We start from the raw sequence: 27,480 nt of genomic DNA, 5'->3' as shown, positions 1-27,480 counted from the left end.
TTCTGGTTCTCAAGCACAAAAAGTGCTTGCCACTTTGCATCTCCATGGCTATCCTGTTAGCCTTGAGGACCATAGAACTCTGAATTATTCCCGTGGGGTTATTTACAGTAGGCTGCTCAATGATCTGACTGAGGCAGAAATCCAAACGATCTCTCTGATCAGGGTGTCATTGCTGTCCATCAGGTGATGAAAAATGTAGCTGCATCCTTATTGCCCACACGCATTCTCTTTCTCACCTTTGATAGAGTGGTGCCTCTGTCAGAGACCAAAGCAGGCTATGAAGTTAACACAGTCCGACCATACATTTGGAACCTGATGTGCTGCTACCAGTGTCGTTTCAATCACACTTGCATGTTTTGTCGACGCCTGGCCATGTGGTAGGGATGCACATGAGGGTGATAGTCCACCTCCTTCTCCTCGCTGTATGAACTGCAATGGTGACCATGCCATCTCCTGTCAAGGATGTTCCATGTACCTCAATGAGCGGGCTGTCCAGGAGCTTGGGGTAAAGGAAAAAGTGCCTTACCTGGTCACTCGCAAGTTGTTGGCTAGTCACAAACCATGCGTCCCAACATCTGGCACTTAAAGTACTTTTATTGCTACATCTTGCTCCATGAAGGACATGGCCATGCAGACATGTGACCTCACATTCAGCACTGAGGTTGTGAAACTGCCTAGTGTCATGGTAGCATCGCCGTCTCCTTGTCCAGCTGTGCAACAAGCCACCATACATTCAGCTCCCAGGGTCGAAGTCACCTGCTACACAACCAGGAGGCTGGAAAGGACTGAAGGAATACTCCAGCAAAGACTTCCTACTTCCCTCCAGCCAACAAACATCTGAGTCTTCTGCTGGCAACTGGAGAGGCTCCAAGAAGTCAAGCAAAGACCAACGGTGTTTTCCTTTGCTGAAGCAGAGATCCTCATTGACAATGTCGCCATGTGACACTCTCGCCCAACCAATCTCCGTGTCGCCGGTGCGCACTGCCTACTTTTTCTGCTCTGTACTCTACAGATCAACAGAAGGAGAGTGCCGATGCCTCTGTAGATCTCATGGGGGCATGATCCTCCAGCCTTTACTCCCTGTAGCAGTGAGACTTTGAAGGCTGGCACTCAACAGCCGCCGAGGTGACACCCCTTCATTTTTCCCACCTCCCCTTTCTTCGTTATGGCTCTCCTTCAGTGGAATGTTCATGGACTTCAGTAAAAAAAGTGGATTTACAGCTGCTCTTAGAATCCCAGCGAACAGGAAACAAAATTGCATCCTCATGACCGCTTTGAGCTCTCACTTTTCTTCCCGGTCCGTTTTGACCTTCCCTCAAGGATGGCATTCCATCTCATTGGGGAATCTTGCTGCTCATTTGGGATGACACTCATAGTAAACTACTCACTACTTTCCTTCAAACTGTTGCAATTCACCTTTTCCTTCCTCACTTGAACTTTTCCCTATGTACCATATACATCCCTTCATCCTTTGATGTCACCAGGGCAGGCTTCCTGCAGCTTACTGGGCAGCTACCTCACTCATTTCCACTGCTTGGCGACTTTAATGTGCACCATCCCCTTTGCTGTTCTCCCAGAACCTGCCAGAGAGATGCCCTCTTGGCTGACCATCTCAGTCAACTTAACCTCCTCGCCATAACGCAGGAACACCCATGTTCATTTCAGACTCTTCCCACACCTGTTCCCATTTGAACCTATCCTTCTGCAGTGCCCATCTTGCCCTTCATCTCCAGTGGTCTATTGTCTCTGACACACACTCGAGCAACCATTTCCTGTGTGCTGTCTGTTTGCTACTTACGTGCACACCCAAATGGCAGCTTACTAAGGCCGACTGGAGGCTTTACTCCTCCCTGGCAACCATTGACAAACGTTTCCCCAGTTGTGATAACCAGGTGGAATATCTTACAAATGTTATCCTTACTGCCACAGAACATTCCATTCCTTGCACTTCCTTTTTACTGAGCCATGTACCGGTCCCTTGGTGGACTGAGGCGTGCCGCTATGCAATTTGCCCGCTGAGACATGCTCTCCACGCTTTTAATCATCATTCTACGATGGCAATCTGCATTCACTATGGATAGCAAGAAAGCTAGCTGGATTTCATTCACTAGTTCATTTAACAGTTCCACTTCCTCTTCCATTATGTGAGCCAACCTCTGGCAGCTCTACAGGACCAAGATCCATTCCCCAGTTTCCAGCCTCACAGTAGCAGACAGTGTCATAGTGGACCCTATTGCTATCCATTCTCTTGCAGGCAAGCAGTTTTTACTTCATATGTACAACCACATCTGGGCATAGGGCACATTTCAGACATTGGCATGAAGCCACTGTCGTACCCATATCTAAGTCTGGTAAGCTTCTAGCCACCGCCCCATTTCTCTCAACGGCTGTGTTTGTAAGGTGATGGAACATATGATTCAAACACAGCTGGTATGGTGGCTTGAGTCTGACAATTTACTAGCCACTGCACAGTGTGGATTTTGAGCATGCCATTCTGCTGTTGTCCATTTCGTCACTATACCCATCATGTCATGAATGGTTTTCTGCAGAAATCCCAGACTGGCTGTGTTTATTTGATTTGAAGAAAGCCTCACGTACCTGCTGGAGTTCTGGTATCCTCCGTACTCTCTACACATGTGACTTCCATGGCTGCCTGCCCTGTTTCCTTTAGGACATTCTAAAGCAGAGTTTTCAAGGTATAGGTGAGATCTGCCTTGTTGGACACCTTTATCCAGGAAATGGTGTGCCGTGGGGTTCCATTCCTAAGTGTCATCCTCTTTGCTATCACCATTAACCCTATCATGGCCTGCCTCCTGCCAGGCACCTCTGGCTCCCATTTTGTCCATTATTTTTCATTTTTTGCAGTTCTCCACAGAGTTGTCTCATTGATCAATGTCTTCAGTGATGTCTCGACCACCTCCACTCATGGAGCTTAGACAGTGGCTTTTGTTTTTCCACTGGTAAAACTGTTTGTATGAATTTCTGGCGGTGCAGTTGGTTTCTTCCACCATCTTTACATGTTGGGCTTGTTGCTCTTCTGTTCATTGAAACTGTGAAATTATTGGGGCTCTTGCTCAATAGGAAACTTTCTTTATCCTTCCACAAGTCTTACGTGGCAGTCTGAGGTGTGGAGTCCCTCAATGTCCGACGTGTCCTCAGTGGTACTTGCTGGGGAACAGATCGTACCACCCTCCTCTGTTTGTACCGATCCCTTGTCAATTCGAAACTAGACTATGGGTGTTTCGTTTATGCATCTACATGTCCATCCCTCTTACACCATCTTAATGCTATCCACTATCATGGTATCCATTTGGCCGCTGGTGTCTCTTACAAAAATGGTTCAAATGGCTCTGAGCACTAAGGGACTTAACTTCTGAGGTCATCAGTCCCCTAGAACTTAGAACTAATTAAACCTAACTAACCTAAGGACATCACACACATCCATGCCCAAGGCAGAATTTGAACCTGTGACCGCAGCGGTCGCGCAGTTCCAGACTGTAGCGCCTAGAACCGCCTGACCACCCCAGCCGGCTGTCTTTTACACTAGGCTGGTTGAGTGTCTGTATGCAGAAGCTGTGGAACTCCCGGTGTCCTACCACTGTGACTATCTCCTCAGCAGATATGCATGCCGTTTGTCTGGCATGCGTGGCCACCCATCCTATGCCACCTCCTTCGATGACTCCTTTGATCAGCAGTATGGGGCACATCCTCCTTATCTGTTACCTCCTGGAGTAAGATTTCGGCTCTTACTCCGGCAGCTTAACTTTGCGCTACCTGCCCCATTCCTGGTGTATGTGAACCATTCACCATCTTGGCTTCACAATCAACCTGTATTCACCTCAGCCTCCTTTCCCTTCCTAAGGACACTATTCCAGCCTCACTCTATTGCCTTCAGTTTCACGACTCTCGCACGGAACTTCTAGATAGTACTCTTATGTACACTGATGGCTCTCGGACTGACTATGGTGTCCGGTGTGCCTTCATCATTGGCACATAAGTTTTTCAGTATTGCCTTCAGAAAACTGCTCTGTATTTACAGCAGAGCTTTTTGCCCTGTATCAGGCCACTCAGTACATCTGGCGGCACAGGTTTTTCAGTTTCGTCATCTGCTCTAACTCTCTGCGCCCTTCAAAGCTTCTGTGTGCTGTACACCATCCATCCCTTAGTGCAATGGGTCTAGAGAAGCTGTCGCTTGCTCACTCTTGATGAAGCCACTGTGATGTTTATGTGGGTTCCTGGTCATGTTGATCTGACAGGAAACGAGGCCACTAATGCTGCTGCCAAGGCTGCAGTCCTTGTACCTCAGCCCGCTCGTTCTTACATTTGCTCCGATGATCTCTGTGTTGCCATCTGTCTGCAGGTGATTCCCTTCATCATCAACACTGGTCCTCTCTTCACGGGAACAAGCTCCAGGTTATTAAACCTCTCCCAGTGGCTTGGATGACCTTCTCTTCGCCCTTTTGTCATGAGGAGATCATTTTAACTATGTTGCACATCGGGACTGTCTTTTTAGCCATCGCCATTTGTGTAAGTGGGGCTGCCTTACTACTTTGTACTCACTGCTATCAACCTTTGATGGTCCGCCATTTCTTGATGGAATGCCCTTTTTTAACTTACATTCTTGTTTGTGTTTGCTGTCTGAGTTATGGGCTGTTTTAGCAAACAATGCGCAGGCTGGCAACCAAGTTTTACTTTTTATCTGTCGTGTCAATATGGTGAAGGCCATTTAATTTTTAGTTCAGGACCTCCGTTTTATAGACTTTTCTCCATATTCCTGTTTTCAGCTGTCTTCACGTCCATTGTTTGGGATTAACATGTAGTCATTTTTGACTCCTCTCTTTGTCTTCATGTTCTACAGTTTTAGCATGAGCGCATATGACCCTAGTTGTTTTTGCACCCTAAATCAAAACAAACAAACAATTATGGATTTGTTTTTCATACTCATCTGCATAACTTACATTTTTCTGCATTTAGAGCTAGTTGCAATTCGTCACCCAACTAGCAATTTTGTGTAAGTCACCTTATATTACCCTGCAGTCACTCCCCTTCGACACCGTACCACACACCACAGCATCATCAGCAAATGATGACAGATTGCTGCCCACCCTGTATGCCAAATCATTTATGTATATAGAAAATAATAGCACTCCTGATGATACCCTTGTCTATGATGAATGATCGCTCTAGAGGACAACATACTGGATTCTATTACTTAAGAAGTGTTTGAGCCACTTGCTTATCTGGAAACCTATCCTGTATGCTCATTCCTTCATTAACAGTTTGCAGTGGGGCACTGTGGTAAATGCTTTATGGAAATGTAGCGATGTCGAATCCTCTTGTTGCTGCTCATCCATACTTTGCAGTATATCTTCTGACAGAAGGGCAAGCAGAGTTTCGTACGAGCAATGCTTTCTAAAACTGCTCTGGTTGGTGGACTGAAGCTTTTCCATCTTAAGGAAAATTATTATATTCAGACTGAAAATATATTAACCCAGATAACCCTGACTTCCTTCTGGAAGGACGGTGGCACTCATTGTTGAAATTATTTATTTTTGTGAATAACGCATTGTTGCAACGGACTGTGACGCATTGTTATATGAAGTAGGCCAAGTCAGTTGCGCGCTGCGACAGTCAGTTTGACGCTGTCGTTCTTAGTGAGTGAGAAACTGTGTCTTGAAAATAGGGCCTATTTTACCATGGACGAACTGACCGACCTTGTCATCGATGTGTATGTATATTTTCTTTCATATTGCATAAATAATTCTGAAACTTGTCATATAATATCTTCAAGAATTAACCTATATTATTTACGAGTTCATATTACGATTGAAAGTTTTTGTTCGTTGTAATTCAATAATGTTTTCAACCGTCCTTCCAGAAGGACGTCAGGGTAATATGTTGTCATTTTGTATTTACAGAAAATTATGTACACTGATGGAACTTTTGGACATGTTAGAATAAAAAGATGAGGAAATACTTAACGCTGGCACGTGTAGTAAGGATTATGAAACGAAAGGTATGGGGTACGGTGTGGTAATGACTTAAGTTGACCAGTTACTTCCACATGTTCCATATCGAATATACTTTGATAACTTCTTAAGCAGTGTTGAACTACTACATGACCTAAAAGAGAGAGGCGTGGAAGCAACAGGAACAATAAGAGGAAACAGCTAAGAATTGTACTCTATCATCTGTAGATAAAATGATAAAAGAAAATAGAGGATCATATGAAGTTTGTTCTGACTCAGCATCCGGGATTTCCATTGTACGTTGGAATGACAACAATGTTGTTACTGTAGCCACCAACTTTGACAGAGTGCAACCACTACGCTCTGTAGCAAGATTTTCCAGGGAACAAAAGAAAAGGATTAGCGTGCCTCAACCTAACTTATTACACTCCTACAATACTCATATGGGAGGCATAGATCGAGCTGACCAAACTGTATCCCTATATAGATGCTCTGTAAGAGGGAAAAAGTGGTATTTCCTGATCATTGCACATTTTATAGTCATTGCAGAGCAAAATGCCTCGGATCTTTACACGCACAACGAAGAACCCATAGATCATCTGACATTACGTCGTCGAATTGTCACTGCAATACTTGAAAGTAACAGAAGAGTCACTACCAGCAGAGGACATCCTAGTAAGAGGGCAAAACTAGATTCTAGATTTGAGAACATTAGGTTGCTGAATTACCAATGGACGAGATAACAAAAAAGAAGCAGCAGCTGAAATGTCGAAGTTGTCACAAAAAAACTACTACTATGTGCGTAAAATGTGACAAACCACTTCATGTTTGTTGCTTTTTGTCTTATCATACTAGTGCATAAAATATGTGTATAGGTTATTTTCTTTGTTTTTTGTATTTATGTTTATTTGAAAGTATAAAAACAAAAACAAGTTAATTGTGCAATGTCATATACTTTAAAAACATGTTCCCTTATTGTCCTGACGTTCTTCTGGAAGGACGCCCATTTTTGGAAATACTAAATAAAAATAAATACTCAAAATTGTTTTTACTTTCTTCCTTACAACCTTGTGAATCATTGTAGATAAGATATAAATCAATTTTGAAAAACAAATAATTCAGGACTGTCTGGGTTAAGGGGGCTACTGCTGTAGTGCACTGTTTGTAAAACCAAATGGTATTCCATCTGGACCTGCTGACTTATTTGTTTTAAACTCTTTCTGTTGTTTACCTACATCAGAGATGCTTATTACTATGTCATCCATATGAGAATCTGTGCGATGGTCAAATGATGGTATTTTTGTATGAATCTTCTGCATGAACAATTTCTTAAACACTAAGTTTAAGGCTTCAGTTTTCGTTTTGCTATCTTCAACTGGCACACCAGACTGGTCAATGAGTGAGTGGATGGAAGCCTTAGACATGCTTAGTGATTTTATGTAGGCCCAGAATTTTTTTGAGTTGTCAGTCAGATCTTTTGTTAAGGCATGACAGAGTAGCCTGCAACTCTTACTTATTTCGTTTTGCTGCCCCCCCCCCCCCCCCCCCTCTTATAATACAAGGATACACTGTGCAGTGTAGAGATTCACTTTAAGCTGTGGTTTTCCAAGCAGAACAGTTCATTAATTTTCCATATCTCCAGTTGTGCCATAAAACATAAGCTATATGGCAGAAGTGGCCAGAGGTGTCAGTCATGTGTACACGAAGTGTGCTTGCTTGTTTGAATGTCTGTTTGGCTTCTTTTCTGGAGAAGTGTGTGGCTGAAACCTCAATTTGTAAAAGGTTTCTGCAACTCAACCTGTTGTCTTTACAGTGAGTAGCTATTCATCCTTTTCATAATTTTTGTAATGTGTCTGCCACACATCAGTCTGCTATAAATGATTGGTTGCCTCTCACTGATGTTATGTATTGTTTCATCCAGAAATTTACATTATTGTGAGGGAAAACTAATGCAACTTGACATTTCTCCTTTCTTGTGAAGTGGTATTGCTTTTGCAATTCTTTTTTTATTTATTTATTTTGGAAATGTACTACTCTTCCTTCTAACAGAATTACACTTCCCTCTGTGTGCTACTGTCTGCCAAAAATGTTGTTTGTGTATCTTGAATCATTCAGGAAATAAGAAATTTTACTCCTTCCCACAATTATCAGTGTGAGTACATCAGCAGTAGTTGTAATTTGTTGTTAGTGTACTTTAAAGAAGTAATATACAGTTTGGGAAAAATGACATATCGTCAATGGAGAATAAGTTATTGATGAACAAGCTTCTCCAATTTACTGATAATAAAAATCACAAAGTGTGACTACTGTTTTTGAGAACCTAGTGTCATCTTCAGATTGTCTAAGTGCAAATGCAGCAACTGTCAATGCCAGGTATAATGCTTGTTTTGGGGAGATGCACTACAATCAAAACTTGTCGCTATTCTATTTACAATATGGTATACCCAACTTTTAATCTTGCCCTTGGAAAACTGAAGCAGTTACTTGACAAACTTTGTTTTTGGATGATATTACAAATTGGTAACCTGTTGATTTTGTGTGTATAACAAGAGTTTCCTCTTGCAGATGAGCTGAGAATTAACAGTCCAGACCTGCCAGGAGCAATGCTTTTAACTTCTGCCTCGGTGTGGGGTATCCTGCGTGGTCTCGAAACATTCTCTCAAGTTGCTACGCGGGTGAAGACTGCAGATGCTGTAAGTATCAGTGAAATGGTTCTAAGTTCACCTAAGGCACAGTGGCCTGCAATGTAAATTGTACATCTCTCTGTCCCAAGTATCTGAAAACCGGGTTTTGACCATCAACCTATATGCAACTGTTCCTATATACTGTTATCAGTGATGTCATTTTGAATATGCAACAGTATTGTAAAAGATTTGACTTGCATGTGGAAAAGTCTGTCAAGTCACACGTGAATTTCACAATGACTGCATGCTGCTGCAATCACATGTGTGCTCTTGTAAAAGTAGTTGGCATCAAAATGCACCGCGAAAAGAAAGCAGTTGGATCCTAAAGTCACAAATGTTACCCTGTATTATGAATCAAAGGAATCACAAAAATTTTTGCCCAGTGAAATATTCTTTAATTACTGTTGTTGCATTATCTCCACCTGCTGTCTCCCTGATAAGCAGTGGATGTACCACATTCATGCATTGGTGCAGGAGATGCCCAGCATTTACTTTAGTATCTCAAAATCTCAAAGCAGATCCCCTGTTTTCTTTGATACAGGTGATGCCAGTGTACTAACATGAGTTCTCCCAGTTACTAAACTGAAACAAACCTTAAATAGTTTGTGCAGTATGTGTATGTATATTTTTGTATATCTTTTAAATGGTATATAATACCTATCATAGTTTCTAGAGCTTTTGGGTTATATTCTGTACAAAAAATTAATTTGTAAAGTGACTAGGTAAATAGAGGTGTGGCTATGATTTCTTTCCAATGAAAAGACTAGTATAGTACAATGGAAGTATGTATTGAGTATGTTTATCAGCACATGGGAGATTTCAAAGTGGTGCAAAGACTGGCAACTTGTTTTAAACATGCAACACTGTAAAACTGTGCGCTTTGCACAATATTTAAATGTACAACAGGAAAGTGACAAAGTTTGAATTGGTTGAATTGTACAAATAAACCGTATATAACAATTTGTAGGGATATGAAATGGAACATACACGCTCAAACATGGATAATACTTCGCCTCATTTGTAGAGTATTGGGAAAATGGAAGGAGTCTGCAAGGCAGATTGTATACAACCCATTCTAGAATACTGCTAAAGTGTGTGGGACCTTTATCAAATATGGCTAACAGGTGATACTGAATATATACAGAGAAGGGAAGTGTAAATTGAAGTGTGTGTTTAACATACAGCAGAGTGTCATGGAACTAATAGAAAAATGTGACCTGAGACAGATTCTTGAAGACACACAAATTATAACACTGAAGTCTAGTTTCAAGAACCAGTATGAGGTAAGGAATGTCTTGCAACCCACCTGTTATTGAAACTAAATTTCTTGGGTTTCATGTTCAAGGAAGTCTTTAAATTCAAAACTAGCAGACTGAACTATGTAGTAAGAATTTTTTTAGAGCAACACTAGTAATGAAACAGTTTAGGCCATACAAGTTTCTCATGTACACTCAGTACTGTGATATAGTATCATTATTCGGAGAAATGTACACCAGACCAAAACAGTTTTCAGGAAACATACAGTAGTTATGGCTAATGAAACAAGCAAGTGCCAGAAAGCCATGCAAACCTAGCTTTAATGATCTAAAAATCTTACCCCTTCCTTGCATTCATGTACTTGAAGTAGTTACACGTGTCAAAAAAAGTACACTGAGGAGTGTTACTCAAAACTTGTCCTGAATCCAATATCAAATTGGCCCAGTACTTGGTAAACTAAATTTTGTTCACTAAATGACAATCTTCTTCGTTTCCTTTTGCCTTTATCATGTACCTACAAGGGGTTGGCATGGTTGTTTTCTAATTTAGCATTCTTAATCTTAGGGAGTGGTCAGCCAAATCTCCTTCTATCACCATCCCTTTGCACCGCTCCAAAGTGGAATGGAATCTGTGTACCTCAACTGGCTGTGTGTAATGTTATTCATGCAAAATTTTGAAACTTTTCTAGATCTCTGTGAATCATATAACTGGAGTGGAACATGGGTACCAGCCTGCTAGTCACCTAGTCAGATGTGAGGAAACCACCTAAACATCACATCCAGGCTGATCAGCACACTGGCTTTAGTCAGTTATCTGCCAGGGTATTTGATCCAGGGCCAGCACCCCTCCCCGAATCTCGGAAGTGGTGTCCTAACATCTGTGGCTATCTGGAGTTGCATTTACTAAATGACAATGTGAACTGTATCAAATTCTTTCCTGAAAACGAGAAAAACTGTGTCGATAAAGGTGCCTTTGTCTATGATGCCCTAGATATTATTGACAAAGAGAGTGATGCGAGTTTAGCAAGATTTCTGCAGGATCTATGTTGATTTGTTTGTAGAGAAGGTTTTAGTTCTCCAAAAACAACATAATTATGCAGCAGGTTTATAATTACTTTCATCTGTACTATGACGATTCTTGAAAATAGGAATGACCTGCGTGATGTCCTCCCCCCCCCCCCCCCCCCTCCCTCCCACCCTTCCAGTTCTAGGTGTCATTCATTGTCCAGAGAACTACAGTGAACTGGTGCTAGATGGGAACCCATCTCACAGGTATATTATCTGGTCCAGAAGCCTTTCCATTATTAAGCAGCTGTAGCTGCTTTTCTATTCCATCCTAATTTGTATAAATATTTGCATTTACAACATTTGTGCAGTGGTTGGAAGGAGGAAGCTGTTGTGTACAGATGAAACTAAAATCCTCCAGTCATAACTGTGGGTCTCTGATTGCTCAGTACTGTGGCACAGAAAACTACTGTAGAACACGTGAAATAATAGTTCACTTGACTACATAAATGAATAAAAGATTACTGGATAATTTCAATCTGTCATTAACTAGTAGTGCATCACTTGATGCACTAATTAACAAACTGTTTTCCTACCGTATGAAAAGCATCATTTACAAAGTACATTGCATCAGAAACTGTAACAGTCACTATCCTGCTCGGTGATGTTCACTGCTATAGCCGAGGTCTCGGATTGGGCAAGGTCTGGTATGCTCGACACTATCTTGACCTCAACATGGGGGTACTGCAGAGCTTATAGAGGAGACATGGTCTTCTGTAGTACCTCCCATATGCCATTACTGGTTGCAACAAGCCCTCACTTATGCCTGTGGTATTGTTTCATGTTGCCAACTTTGGTGTAGCAACATGATCTCTGTATGATAACACAGAAACATATTATGATCTTCCACCATGAAACAATTCCAGAAGCCTGAATACAGTTTTCTGGGCTTCTGTTTCCATCCCAGCATAGTCACTAAGAGACTGAATATATTTCAATCTGCTTACTGACTTTACAGAATTCTAAAACTTGTTATAGTTTTTTTTGTCAGATTGGTTGGCCAGATTAGTTTGAAATCCATTGAACACTTCTCTCATTGCTCCCCTTATGCTCATTTTCAGTTCATTCAGCTTTTGCTTGTTAGCTAGGCTTTGATGTTGCTTAAATCTGTGAAGAAACTCTCTTTGCTTTTGTAGCAACTTCCTGATCTAGCTATTAAACCACAATGGGTCTTTCCCATCTTTTAAAACCTTGATTGGCACTTGCTTGTCTAAGGGGTATAGAACAGTGCTTTTGAATTTTATCCAATTATTCTGCACAGCTTTGTTGTCAGCACATAGTATTTGATGTTGGCTACTTGGAGACTCTGCAGTTTGTCTCCCCTCATCCTCACGACTGGGGGTGGGGACACCTCCTTATTCTGGCATCTGAATCACCTGCCCTTGCTTTATAACCTCCTCCAACCAATCCGTCTTCCTCCCCAAGAAAGGAACTAATAATTCCAAACATTAGGACAGTTTCTCGTAGATTGACGTGTCTATTGGCAGTATTAAGAATTTTGAAGGATATGAGCTAAGAAGTGAAGCAGAAAAATGAAATAGCTTTATAGGAAACTAAAATGGCAATGAGAGCTTTTACTAGTGAATGTTTTTATTATGGCCTAGAGGCCCTTACTTTTTGCATATGCCTTGTTTTTACTGCACAATGTCATCTGTTGCTAAAAATAGTCAGCTGCCACCCATTTCATATCAAATGGTCCCTTCCCTACAGCTTAGGTCTTTGTGGCAAACGAATCTGCTCCAGTCCTGAATCCCTGAACCATTACACCAATAACCTGAAAACAGCTTTCGCATCCCGCAACTACCTCCCGACCTGGTACAGAAGCAAATAGCTAGAGCCACTTCCTCATCCCCTCAAACACAGAACCTCCCACCGAATAACCCCAAAAGTGCCCCACTTGTGACAGGATACTTTCCAGGACTGGATATTCTCTCTTCCTGTTACCCACCAGGCCTCAACCTCCACTAATTTCAAGTTGCCGCCGCTTGTACCTCACCTGTCATTCAACAACTTCTTTGCCTCTGTACTTGCACCTCGACTGACATCTCTGCCCAACCTCTTTGCATTTACATATGTCTGCCTGTGTCTGTATAAGTGCAGGTGTGTGTGTGTGTGTGTGTGTGTGTGTGTGTGTGTGTGTGTGTGTGTGTGTATATACCTGTCCTTTTTTCCCCCTAAGGTAAGTCTTTCCGGTCCTGGGATTGGAATGACTCCTTACCATCTCCCTTAAAACCCACATCCTTTAGTCTTTCCCTCTCCTTCCCTCTTTCCTGATGAAGCAACCTTGAGTTGCGAAAGCTTGAAATTTGTGTATGTGTTTGTGTTTTTCATTGTCTCTATCAACATACCAACACTCTCTCGTTTGGTAAGTTACAGCATCTTTGTTTTTTTATATGTATTTTTCCCATGTGGAATGTTTCCCTCTATTATATTCATATCATTAATTATTTTAATACATATATGAGCAGGTAAAATAATGTTGTTCTGTATTTATTGTTTCAGCTTATATTGGATAATCTAGCAATAGCAGACATCCCTCGTTTCAGCCACAGAGGTCTGCTTCTTGACACATCCCGTCATTTCATTCCAATGAACTACATAAAGAAGACTTTGGATGCAATGGCCTATAATAAAATGAATGTTTTTCATTGGCATATTGTTGATGATCAGAGCTTTCCTTACCAGAGTGCTGCTTTTCCCCTTCTAAGGTTAGTAACCTGCTGTGTGCTGTTTATATTTATTTACTAAGGTGGCTCTGAGTGTAAAACTGTGTGAAAGTGTACTTTGTAAATATGAATTAAAAAAAAAAAAAAACTGGTCAGGTGTGAGTAGGCATCACACACTGAGGGTTTTAACAAACTTAATTGTGTACATAGAAAGTTAATGTATTCTGGGATTGAGCATTTGACCATTTTTGCCTGTTCTCAATGATGTTACTGGCAAGATATTGGTCCTGGGGATTCCAAGGTTTTCAAGACACTTTTAATTTCAACAATATAGATGTGACAAAATCATACAGGAGGCAGGCAACCATTATTGTAATAATCAGTAGTTCTCCATTCAGGCTGTCTGGGTCACAATGGCAAAAGTTAAACATCAGGCAAAGAATGACTTTGTTGCTCATATGACACGTTTCGGAATTTATTCATCATCTAATATCCAGCAGCGATTATTGCACATACTGTGTTTCAAATTGCATGTGAAACAAACATTTGCAGGCAGACACAGACAGGCAGATGGACAACAAAGTGACCCTGTGAGAGTTCCATTTTTGTTGGCTGAGTTAGAGAACCCTAATGGTGATTATTCTGCGTTCCATAGCAACAGAGTGAGGAGAGGTACAGAGGTAGAAACTGTAAGTATTCGTTTCACAAAAAATGTGGCAAAATGAACTTAAAACATGTTACTGATGGTGAAAAGAAGGTTTTAAAGATTGTCAGGACAAGGATGCTTCAAAGCTATATTTAAGCGTGGGAAATGAAATACACTGCTCTCCAAGGCAGGCATAAAATTCTTGAAAACTGTACTATTCCAGTAATGCACAAAGATCAATCTTTAATGATGCCAGGTGGAAACAATAACCAATGTGGAAGCGGACATGGAGGAGAAATTGAATGCATCACAAACAGTGCAAAATTAAACATTAAATCCTCTGCATCTAAATATGATGATCGTTGTGTCTGCTTTGCAAAACATGTGTAATGACACAGTGAAGATTTAGAAAAAAAACAAAAGCTGCACATGCTGAAAAATGCAGTCAAAAAAAACTTCATAGATAGGTATGTTCTCAATTTCCCAGACTGGTGGCAGTTTCTATTACGGATAACATGTACTACTGATGGTGAAATATGATGTGGCGGTGGATATTCATAAAGAATGCACTGATTTTCCAAATAATGGCTCTGCTGTGTTATTGTAGTAGGGGCAGATGACGTGTACTGGAAGTAAGCCAGTGCCTTTATTAAGAAGCTGCTTGTTACACTGCAGTTACTACGGTTTACTAATGTAACACCTATCATTAATAATTGCAGCCATCATGTCAAAAGTTGCTACTTCAATTAAACTTTATCATATAGACAGAATTTTTCTCATCTGCATCGTAAAGCATAATACTTACTAATTAACCAATGGGATATGATCTGTCAAACTGGTCATGTGTTGATAGAGAAATTAGATTCTGATTAGTTAAACTCAAGAACTTCCGTAAGAAGTTTAAAAAAAATTATGCTACTAAACACTGAGAAATGATAATCATTTCACTGTGCATCTACATCTACATCCATACTCTGCAAGCCACCTGATGGTGTGTGGCGGAGGGTACCTTGAGTACCACTATCGGTTCTCCCTTCTATTCTAGTCTCATATTGTTCGTGGAAAGAAAGATTGTCGGTACACCTCTGTGTGGACTCTAATCTCTCTGATTTTATCCTCATGGTCTCTTCGCGAGATATACGTAGGAGGGAGCAATATACTGCTTGACTCCTTGGTGAAGGTATATTATCGAAACTTCAACAAAAGCCTGTACCGAGCTACTGAGCGTCTTTCCTGCAGAGCCTTCCAATGGAGTTTATCTATCATCTCCGTAACTCTTTCACAATCACTAAATGATCCTGTAATGAAGCGTGCTGCTCTCCGTTGGATCTTCTCTCTCTCTTCTATCAACCCTATCTGGTACAGATCCCACACTGGTGAGCAGTATTCAAGCAGTGGGCGAACAAGTGTACTGTGACCTACTTCCTTTGTTTTCAGATTGCATTTCCTTAGGATTCTTCCAATGAATCTGTCTGGCATCTGCTTTACCGACGATCAACTTTATATGATCATTCCATTTTAAATCTCTCCTAATGCCTACTCCCAGATAATTTATGAAATTAACTGCTTCCAGCTGCTGGCCTGCTACATTGTAGCTAAATGATAAGGGATCTTTCTTTCTATGTATTCGCAGCACATTACACTTGTCTACATTGAGATTCAATTGCTATTCCCTCCACTATGTGTCAATTCGCTGCAGATCCTCCTGCATTTCAGTACAATTTTCCATTGTTACAACCTCTTGATATACTACAGCATCATCTGCAAAAAGCCTCAGTGAATTTCCAATGTTATCCACAAGGTCAGTTATGTGTATTGTGAATAGCAACGGTCCTACGACACTCCCCTGCGACACATGTGAAATCACTCTTACTTCGGAAAACTTCTCTCCATTGAGAATGACATGCTGCATTCTGTCATCTAGGAACTCTTCAATCCAATCACACAATTGGTCTGATAGTCCATATGCTCTTACTTTGTTCATTAATTGACTGTGGGGAACTGTGTCGAATGCCTTACGGGAGTCAAGAAACACGGCATCTACCTGGGCACCCATGTCTATGGCCATCTGAGTCTCGTGGACCAATAGTGCGAGCTGGGTTTCACACAATCGTCTTTTTTGAAACCCATGCTGATTCCCACAGAATGGATTTCTAGTCTCCAGAAAAGTCATTATACTCAAACATAATACGCGTTCCAAAATTCTACAACTGATCGACGTCAGAGATATAGGTCTATAGTTCTGCACATCTGTTCGACATCCCTTCTTGAAAATGGGGATGACCTGTGCTCTTTTCCAATCCTTTGGAATGCTACGCTCTTCTAGAGACCTACGGTACACCACTGCAAGAAGGGGCCCACCACTGCAAGAAGGGGGGGGCAAGTTCCTTCGCGTACTATGTGTGAAATCGAACTGGTATCCCATCAGGTCCAGCGGCCTTTCCTGTTTTGAGCGATTTTAATTGTTTCTCTATCCCTCTGTCGTCTATTTCGATATCTACCTTTTTGTCATCTGTGCGACAATCTAGAGAAGGAACTACAGTGCAGTCTTCCTCTGTGAAACAGCTCTGGAAAAAGACATTTAGTATTTTGGCATTTAGTCTGTCATCCTCTGTTTCAGTACCTGTTTGGTCATAGAGTGTCTGGACATTTTGTTTTGATCCACCTACTGCTTTGACATAAGTGCATCTGAATAAATTTGGCATGAAGATGTAAATAAAGCAACAAATAATTATGAAAGCAAACCAGTGATTGTCATAAATGCACCTGCCAGAAAAACTGGTGAGAAGGATCAACTCAGCCAGATCTTGTCCAATGGCAACAATCTGCAAGAAGTGGCTTATCCAGAGTGAAAGTTCATCCTAGTAACAATATAATCTGTTGTGGTCTTAAAAGTTTCAGACAACCTAAGACCGAGTGAGGTGGTGCTGTGGTTAGCACACTGGACTCGCATTCGGGAGGACGACGGTTCAATTACGGATCCGGCCATGATTTAGGTTTTCCATGATTTACCTCAATCGCTTCAGGGAAATGCCAGGATAGTTCCTTTGAAAGGGCATGGCCGAATTCCTTCCCCATCCTGCCAGAAACCGATGACCTCGCAGTTTGGTCCCCCCCCCCCCCCCCCCCCCCTCCTCCAACTCCAACCCAAAGCTTACAGTATTTCACCAGAATATCCAAGATCTGTTCTATAAGTTGTCCCAGTTTGTAGTGAATATAGAAGAATTGGAAGGTATAAATGGTGTTCACATTCTCTGCCTGATAGAACATAACATCACTACTGGTGTTGAGTCTCTCTATTCCCAGGTATGTTTTAGGTCTATATTATTGCAAGAAACATATGAGAGGAGGAGGTTAAAAAACTCCAGTCTATTATTTATTGCAATATATGTCAAAAAATTCTGTATGGAGCTTCATTTTTGAGTGTATGATGTTAAATTTTCAGAGACAGTTTCGAAATTGGCAGTCATAGCTGTACACAGCACATCCTCTGGGATGTATTTGCTAAGAAATTAGAATCTGTCTTACCCTCTCTCATAAGAAAGAGTTCAAACATATTATGCTTATACACACCTTAAACTTTGTTCCCTTAGTAGGTTTTTCTAGCAAAACTGCAGTTTCTTACAGCACATTGACAACATATTTGTCAATCAGAGTAAGGTTAACAATATTTTTGTTGAAAGTGTTATAAGTGGTCTGTCTGACCATGATGGATAAAAGCTTACCTTTAACAGCTTCAATATCCTCCAATGTGATACTAGGCCTCTGTGGAAAACTGCAATAAGCTATACAGGTTGGCAGATCATGCCTCAGGGTAACTAACTGGAGACCTGTCTATTGTGCAAGTGATACTAATTCAAAATACAGTTTATTCAAGACTGAGGTAGCGACAGTTTTTGGACGTTTATTTCCTGAAAGGAGATATGGAATCTGTCCTACAAAGAATGTTAAGGAACGGCGGGTTACTTAGAGCTTAAGAGTATCCCACGAAGCAAAGAGACAACTGTACAAAGCATCAAAATGTTCTGTGAATTCTTCACAGCTAAGTCATTATAAATTCTGCTCTAAAATTGTAGGCAAAGTCATCAAAAAATGCAAGATTACGTGCTTCAGGCCTGAAATTGCGAACCCAAGTAATAAAATCAAAGTGATCTGGAATGTAATGGCAAAGAGAAAGTGGAAGTGATGAAAAATGTTGTTTTAAGTGTTGACAATTCAGCCATAACTGACAGCAGAGAAGCAGCTGAAATTTTTAACAGCACTTTTTAGCTTCCACTGTATAAGCAGGTTGAAATGCTTCTGCTGACAAAGTTGCAGATGTATTGACATGTAACTACCCGGAACCACAAAAAAAAAAAAAAAAAAAAAAAATCATACACTCACTGAAAAGTAAAACCTCTATAAACCTAGGTCATATTTCACGTAAATTGTTGAAGGTTTGCTGTTATGAAACATGAAAACTTTTGGTTCACATGTGCAGTACCTCCCTTAAATAAGATGTAACTCCAAAAAGAATGAAGTGTGCTGCTGTTACACCTCTTTACAAAACTGGGGATGCTAAAAGTGCTTTGACTTACCACTCCATCTTGTTCTTCACAACATTTTCTGAAGTTCTTGAAAAATTTATGTATAACAGGATACAGGTACATCTCAGATATCTGAACATCTTACCTTAAGTACACTTGCTATTTAGCATGAAGTTATTAACTTTGTGGAATTGTTTTCAACCCCAAAATACAAATTTATTTCTATGTTTTTTCTAAACTGTTGTTTAAGAATCAATAAAAGAAACGTTTCTATTTATGAAAAACACTCCTTGTTAAAAAGGAAAACATGATCTTACCAACAATTAAGGTGTTTCTTAAATACAGTTTTTCAAATTAAAAAACAAAGAAAATCTACTCGAACAATGTTCAGAAACTTATTTTGAGAGCAAATAATGATCAATTAAATAAACAATAAAGAAAAGCAATAAACAATGAATTTCAGTTTAAAAAATGACAGTAGGTACATGAATAAATCAACCTAGCACTCATTTTCAATCATCAGTCAAGAAATACCTTTTTGTCAATGGAAAGCATTCTGCACATGTATTTTTGATATTCAGAACATGTTTTGTAGTTTTTGTTTCTTTAAAGCATGGACATATTTGGTAATGTAACACCTTTGACTTTTTTGGCTCATTTGGTTCCACCTGAATTTGCACAATATATTTGTTGACCTTGCTATCATTTTCAAAATTTTTGCAAAAAACTTAATCCATTGCAGTCTGTAAGTCCATAGAAAAATTTTTGAAATTCATTTTTCTCTCTTTGATATTTTCTTCAGTCACTGCCAAGCTGGGTTATTTTATAAAATACCAATCCACAATCTTGAAAACAGTCAATTTTTGGCAATATAATGTAATTGGAGAAAGAAAAAAATCTAATCACCAAGTGGTGGCAGAACACAAACACAAACATAAAAGAAGGTTATAATTAGGCAAGCTTTTGGAGCCAGTGGTTCCTTCAGGCAGAAGGGTAGAAGGGGAAGGAAAAGCAGTGAAGAAAAAGGACGGGAGAGCTCTAGGAAAATGGGTAGATTTTGGAAAAGTCACCCAGAACCATGGGTCAGGGGAGATTTAGCGGACAGGATGCCATTGCTTGGTGAGTAAATTTTTTATCTATCTGGCTACATTATACAATCGACCATCTTGCTACTCTCATTTATAATGTTTTTTTCTTAAAAATATCCAGATTGTCTTATCATTTCTTGGTTTTCTTCACAAACCATCACTTCTTCTACCTCTTTGTCATCCTCTGTTTCACTTTGTTCATGATCAGATATTTCTGTTTCATTTTCACTAAACTCCACTGCATCTTGAAGAGAGTCTGGTGTACCCAATCAGTGAGCAGTCTTCACCAGCTAACAACAACTCAAAAACTTGATCATCCTTCACATATTGTTCCATTCTTTCTAAAAGATTAAAAAAAAACTTGTACTAACAAATAAGAAAAGTAACATTTATAACTTCATAGTTCTTTGATCCCAACTGGATTTATCTATGGAAATAATGGTCACTGATTACCATGCGCCTGCAAAATGTAAAAGCAAACCTGGTACTAAGATTACATAGAAACAGGGTGGCAGTGTTGGGATGGAATTGTGAACAAAAGAGACACATAGGGTAATAAATAATCCCATGAATGTAGTTAAAAGTTGACAGTAGATAGTTTGGTTTTCAAAAAACAGGTTCTACAGGTCATGCAATCTTATTATTTTCCGGTGTTGTTAGAGCCCTAGAAAGTAAGAAGTTGCCATTTGGTGTCTTGTATGGTGTCCAAAGCTTTTGTTTGTATAAACTATAAGATACTTTTAGAGAAGGTATATCATTATGAACTTACAGAATTGGCTTACATTGTACCTTAAAGACAGAAGGCATGAGATAGTTATATATGGCTCAAACAGGATATCACAAGATGCAGTGACTGCTGAGAGGGGTACAGTGCTGCCTGCAATGTTTGTTATTTGTGCTCTTGCCGTTCCTGATATATGTAAACAATGTCTCTCTGTCAGTCAGTAAATTTTTTAAGTTCACAATGTTTTCTGATGATGCAAGCATCTCAGCTGTTAAATTAATCTCCTGTCAATCATGTCCTCAAGAAAGGTGTGGCCTGGTTCACAACTGTCTCTCTGTCCATAAATTTAAGGAAGAATAATTTCATTCACTACCTCATGAAGCACAAGAGCCCAGAAGTAGTTGTTGCACATAATGACCAGATTATAAAAAGTGCGTACTCTTCAAATTTTCTCGTTTACAGGGCTGAACTGGAAACATAATGCTATCAGGACATTAAAGTGGTTATCAGGAGCAATTTTTGCTTTAAGGTTGTTCTCCTGTCTTTTTTTACTTTGATATGCTACAGTTGCACACTATGATTATTTTCAATCCATAATATCATATGGTATAAAGTTTTGTGGCAACATATTAGCATGAAACACTCCTCACACCACAACAAAGAACAGTTATGGTCATATGTGGAGCACACTTCTGAACTCCACGCTAATCTTTTCAAACAACTTGGGATGATGCATTTTGTCATTCATAACTTGGATCCATACAAAACAAATTGCTTGTATCATGGCCATAACTTTGGAAGAAAAGGTGATCACCATCCTGATCTGAAGCATTTGGTACTCATACACTCATTTTGTAGTGAACCAAATACATGGAAAGCCGCAGGGTGACAGGTCTGGGCTGTATGGCTGATACTCAAGCTGCTCCCACTTGAATATGGTGAGTACACTGTGTGTGACTGGAAACTTGTTCATGTGTGTTATTGTGGAGCAGAATCCATGAGCAGCATAGGCTATTTACTCTTGGACATGCATAGACTATAGAGTACCTCACAGTACATGTCACTGTTAATGGTTTTTCCTTGCTCGAGGAATTCATTGAGAGTCGGGCACTGGATGTCAGAAAATACGTTGAGCTTCATCTTGCCTGTTGAAGGCATAGCTTTGAATTTTGTAGGGGAGGTAATGATGCATGTTTCCATTGTGTGCTGTCCCACTTTGCATCTGGCTCAAAGTAATGGCACCAGCTCTCATCACTGGGGATGTTCTGGTGAGTTTGGCAGTGATTACCATGTTTGCCTGGCCGGGTCTCATGTCATCATTCAAACATGCCCAGCCTTTACAAAAATACAGATTCCAGTTTCTCACTGACTTGTAAGAAACAGTCTCCACCATATAAGGCAACCATCTGGCAACGAATATTGGCTGAGTTAACTCCTTCTACAGTCAGAGATCTACATCTACATACATACTCCGCAATCCACCATACGGTGCGTGGCAGAGGGTACCTCGTACCACAACTAGCATCTTCTCTCTCTCTGTTCCACTCTCAAACAGAACGAGGGAAAAATGACTGCCTATATGCCTCTGTACGAGCCCTAATCTCTCTTATCTTATCTTTGTGGTCTTTCTGCGAAATATAAGTTGGTGGCAGTAAAATTGTACTGCAGTCAGCCTCAAATGCTGGTTCTCTAAATTTCCTCAGTAGCGATTCACGAAAAGAACGCCTCCTTTCCTCCAGAGACTCCCACCCGAGTTCCTGAAGCATTTCTGCAACACTCGTGTGATGATCAAACCTACCAGTAACAAATCTAGCAGCCCACCTCTGAATTGCTTCTATGTCCTCCCCAATCTGACCTGATAGGGATCCCAAACACTCAAGCAGTACTCAAGAATAGGTCATATTAGTGTTTTATAAGCGGTCTCCTTTACAGGTGAACCACATCTTCCCAAAATTCTACCAATGAACCGAAGACGACTATCCGCCTTTCCCACAACTGCCATTACATGCTTGTCCCACTTCATATCGCTCTGCAATGTTACGCCCAAATATTTGCTCGACGTGACTGTGTCAAGCGCTACACTACTAATGGAGTATTCAAACATTACAGGATTCTTTTTCCTATTCATCTGCATTAATTTACATTGATCTATATTTATAGTTAGCTGCCATTCTTTACACCAATCACAAATCCTGTCCAAGTCAAACACTGACGACACTTTGCTGCTCTTCAGGTGTCATTATGTTATGTGAACGCTGTGAAGTCCTCACACATACTGCTGTGTCATATAGATGGAAAACACAACTGCCTGGTTCTCTCCTGTGTCATCTGCCCACACACAAGCACAACAACTCCGGGCATTATTCACATCCTGAGATATCTCACTACATTATTGTAAAGCGGAATATGCAAATGCCAGCCAGTTTGGTTGTTATGACCTTTCGTATCTTTTCATTTGAACACTCTTCTCGAAATCTCTAAATAGTCAAAAATCTGGGATGGAATATTGATACAAATTAGAAAGACTGCTGCTTACCACAAATGAGGCAATGAGGAGCGAACAGACACTGCCACTATCATTGGGAACTGTGGTCCTATTGTGATGGTAGTGATCTTGGCTGGGGAAGGTAGTGGAGGTATAGAAGAGATGTGGGACAAGGAGGGGGAGGTAGTAGGCTGGGGGTGGTGGAAGACACTGTAGTGGTGCCAGTGGGGTGTACAGCGGTGTGGTGGGGGAAGGATGGTTAACTGATAGCTACAGAATTGGGAGACTATGCTGGATGGGAAAAAGAAAGAGAAGCAGAAAAAGGGAAAGGGCTATGCCTATGAGCTGGCAGGGATGGAAGGCCTATGAGAGGCTGGAGTGGGGATAGGAAATGGGATAGAGGTAGACAGAGGACAGGGACTAGCAACAGTTGAGACTGGGGGTTAAAACAGTTCTGCTGTGAAATCTGGACAAAAGAAGATGCTACCCACATATGGTTGATCTGTTATTTTTGATATATCATTGAATATTCTAGTCACATCTGGACACTGAATTTTAATGCATATTGTGAGTATATTGTTAATGATAAATGGTTCACATTTGGGGAGCCAGTGGATGTTGCACAAAAGGAGTAACTGCCAGAAAGGAATTTTTGAAATAGTGGTTCTTCTGGTGGACTAGGTTCATTTTAAGTGGTGGTCGCTGTTCAGCAGTGCATTTGTTGTTATGACTGAGAATTGGTTCAAATAAGCTCTTATAGGACAGCCGACAGAATTCTCTGCAACATAGTTTTATCTACTAGGAACTGGTGCCAAATGTGAAGAGGCATTTTGACTGCTTCCAAGAGATGATCATTGATTGCTGCTGAAGGCATCATACTGATGAAGGTTTTAATGCAGTTGTATTGCATTTTGTTTAATTTGGTTGGTGCCAATTTGATAAATCTGTGTTAAAAATTCACACTGTAATCTAATTCAGACTGCACAAACAGCTAATAAAAGACATGAGCTGTTAGAGAATGTGAAACCTTCCAAACATGGACCAGTGCACGGAGAACATTTATTGCCTGAAATATTTATGCTATCATATCTAAATATTATATAAAGTAGTTTTCAAGATTAAAAAATTGCCTACAGTAATAAATGTGGTCATAAACCGAGATTCTGTGTTTTGTTTTTAATTTTGCTTGATTAACTGGTGTTTAATGTTATTTTCTTTTATTTAAATTAACATATTTCAACTCATTGTTGGTTGATATTCTTTACTTACTTTAAATGAAAACTTCTCCTAATCTTTTTCAGTGAAAAAGGTTCTTATGACCCTGAGAGATTTGTATACAGTCCTGCTGATGTTGCTGAAGTAATTGAGTATGCGCGTGTTAGAGGAATAAGAGTTGTTCCAGAATTTGATACTCCAGGTATGTAATTAAAAATGCTTATACTGTTTCGTAATTAGTTTATTGAAATATGATTTATAGTATTACATCTTCTATAATACTACCTATTCTGAACCTTTGTATTGCTTATTAATTTTACAGTTAGATACATTTCATGAAGGAAAAATCTCTTTGTGAGAGAGCAAATGATGTATATAATATGCTATCACTATACAATGTTCCATATTTGTATAATCACTACAAAACTCTGCCCCTCAAGTATCCAGCATTGGTATAAATTGTGAATTCTCCACTTACCTGTGTGCTGTTATTGATTACATTTCAGATTTCTCATACTGCTTCCTTCATTGTCTTATTTCATGCATTCCAAAAGTTAATCTTCCACAAAGTAACTGATGTCCTGAAAAGTCCCCAGTTTGAGTCTTTTTCCTCTACAGCCAGTGGAGCTCAAAATTTGACATGATCCAGTGATTTCCATTATTTAGAAAAAGAACTGTGAATGCTACATTTGACACTAATGTTTGCCCCACAAAGATGCATACCAGCACAGTTAGCTAGCACATTCGGAGACATTTTAAACAACTAGAACCAATCTGTACTAAATGGTTTTAACACACATCAAACACAAGTGATTTAAATATATCTTTGTAAATTTGCCATTGTAACAGGAATGGTTTAGTTTAGTTCATCTGGGTGACCTTATTGCAGTTATTGACATAGTTTTCTGAGCCAGTTTTAATTTATTTAGTCTTTAATTTGTTGTTGTTCTTGTACAAGAGGGGGCCCACAATGATACAGCAAATACCTTGTTTAATCAAGAGAACACCCCTTAGTCTGTCAGAGATATGAAATATTACTAAGTTGCTGCTTACGGAGATTAAATTTAATCATAAAGTGACCATATTTATATATCATCCTTCAGGACACACAAGATCATGGGGAGAAGCTTATCCTGATCTGCTGACACCGTGTTACAATGCCACTGGTTCTCCAGATGGCACATATGGACCAATTGACCCCACAAAGAACTTTACATACGAATTTCTTCAGACATTATTTGAAGAAATTGTAAATGTTTTCCCTGATGAGTACTTTCATCTTGGTGGCGACGAAGTAGGATTTGAATGTTGGTAAGTACAGAATGAACCATGCACCATGTTGATTAATTTTAGGCTAAGACAAAATATGTGAAGCCTTTTAGAAAAGTATCTGAGCTTAAATTTTCCTTGCATAGTAATGGATTTCCTTAGTGGAGGAGGTCAGTTGTAAATTTTTGTCCTGTCATTGGCTGCAACATTGGTTGTTTGGTAGCAGTTGAGACACCCACTGTATTCACTGAAGTCCTGGTTCATTCCAGATGTGTAAATGTGTCCAGCAAAGATGCTGTAGCAAGTTTTATCAAAAGTTTCACAATCTTCAAAGTAAGTCAATTTTGTAGATGTTTGCAGATGTCACATAGACATAAAAATAAGAATGGTTCAAACAGTTCCTAAGTTGGTGGAGATCACTGCAGAGTGATCAGCATTCTAAGAGGCCATAGATATTCATAGTATAGCTGTTGCTCATAGGATGTGAAACCTGATATAAGAGTTTGTTGGATGATTGTGTGGAATATTGCTGACGAGTTACAGATTATTAAGTTTTTCCAGGAGGTGGTAACTGATTTTAACCATAATATGCCATAGATCCTTGAACAAAAAACATCAAATCTGATTGATGTCCATCTGTTGTAGAGTTGTAGAACACATTCTGAGCTCAAATGTTATGAGTTATTTTCAACTTACATGACCACCTCTGTACCAAATATGGATTTCGAAAACACGTCTTGGGCAAAACTCAACTTGCACTGTTCTCTCGTGACATTTTGGAAGTAGTTTGCAATATTCATTGACTTCTTAAAAGTGTTTGACACTTTAATACACAAACATTTATTAATGTACGTATGATCATATGGGATATAAGAAAAAGATGAGTGGTTTGAAAATTTCATGGTAAGGAAGACATAGCATGTTTTATCTTGGATGGAGAACCAATGACAGAAGTAGAAGTAACTTCAAGCGAGACTCAAGGAGACCTCATGGCTCATATCCCTGTAATAGATGAAAGACCTGTCCCATACATCCTCCTGCCACCAGCTACTCCAGTCCGGTCAGTAACATCACCTATCCCATCAAAGGCAGGGCTACCTGTGAAACCAGTCATGTGATTTACAAGCTAAGCTGCAACCTCTGTGCTGCATTCTATGTACGCATGACAACCAACAAGCAGTCTGTCCGCATGAACAGCCACCAACAAACTGTGGCAAAGAAACAAGTGGACCACCCTATTGCTGAACATGCTGCCAAACATGATATCCCTCATCTTAATGACTGCTTCACAGCCTGTGCCATATGGATCCTTCCCACCAACACCAGCTTTTCTGAATTGCACAGGTGGGAACTTTCCCTGCAATACATCCTACGTTCCCGTAACCCTCCTGGCATCATCCTTCATTAGTCACTGTCCTCACCCATCCAGCCTCTCCCTGTTCCCATTCCAGCACTACGCAGCCGTCATTTCACCGCCACACCCAGTCTTTTAATTTCTTTTATTTCTCTCCTTTCCGCTACTTATCCCTCCCCCTCCGCACCTTCTCTCCTGCCCTCCGTCTAAACTGCAACACTTGACTGTCCGCCACTCCCACCATACTATCCCTCCCCCTCCCCGCCCCAGCCTCCTCCTTACCCCCACCGTCGCCACTTCCATCATGCACTGGTGCTGCTGTTAGCAGTGTGGTCTCAGCTCTCTGAGACTGCAGACACGTGTGTGTGTGTGTGTGTGTGTGTGTGTGTGTGTGTGTGTGTGTCTACTGCTGACAAAGGCCTTAATGACTGAAAGCTTTAATTGTGTGAATCCTTTTATTGTGTCTATCGCAACTCAGCTTCTCTGCTATATGGTGAGTAGCAACTTTCCTTCTCTGGTATTATTGCATTCCA

At 40.2% G+C, this 27,480-nt stretch overlaps 1 protein-coding gene across 1 annotated transcript in view; it reads left to right on the top strand.

The window, feature by feature from the left end:
• The window catches only part of LOC126483805 (beta-hexosaminidase subunit beta-like), a 131,382-nt gene that overhangs the window by 86,668 nt on the left and 17,234 nt on the right, over positions 1-27,480 (top strand). The window contains exons 3-6 of the mRNA XM_050106987.1: positions 8,535-8,662; positions 13,477-13,682; positions 24,411-24,526; positions 25,428-25,635. Of these exons, the coding sequence (XP_049962944.1) occupies positions 8,535-8,662; positions 13,477-13,682; positions 24,411-24,526; positions 25,428-25,635 (658 nt within the window). The remainder of the gene's footprint in view (positions 1-8,534; positions 8,663-13,476; positions 13,683-24,410; positions 24,527-25,427; positions 25,636-27,480) is intronic.

Source organism: Schistocerca serialis, chromosome 6, assembly GCF_023864345.2.
Source record: "Schistocerca serialis cubense isolate TAMUIC-IGC-003099 chromosome 6, iqSchSeri2.2, whole genome shotgun sequence".
In the NCBI taxonomy this organism is placed as follows: Eukaryota; Metazoa; Arthropoda; class Insecta; order Orthoptera; family Acrididae; genus Schistocerca; species Schistocerca serialis.
This window is presented reverse-complemented; position numbering and strand designations above follow the sequence as displayed.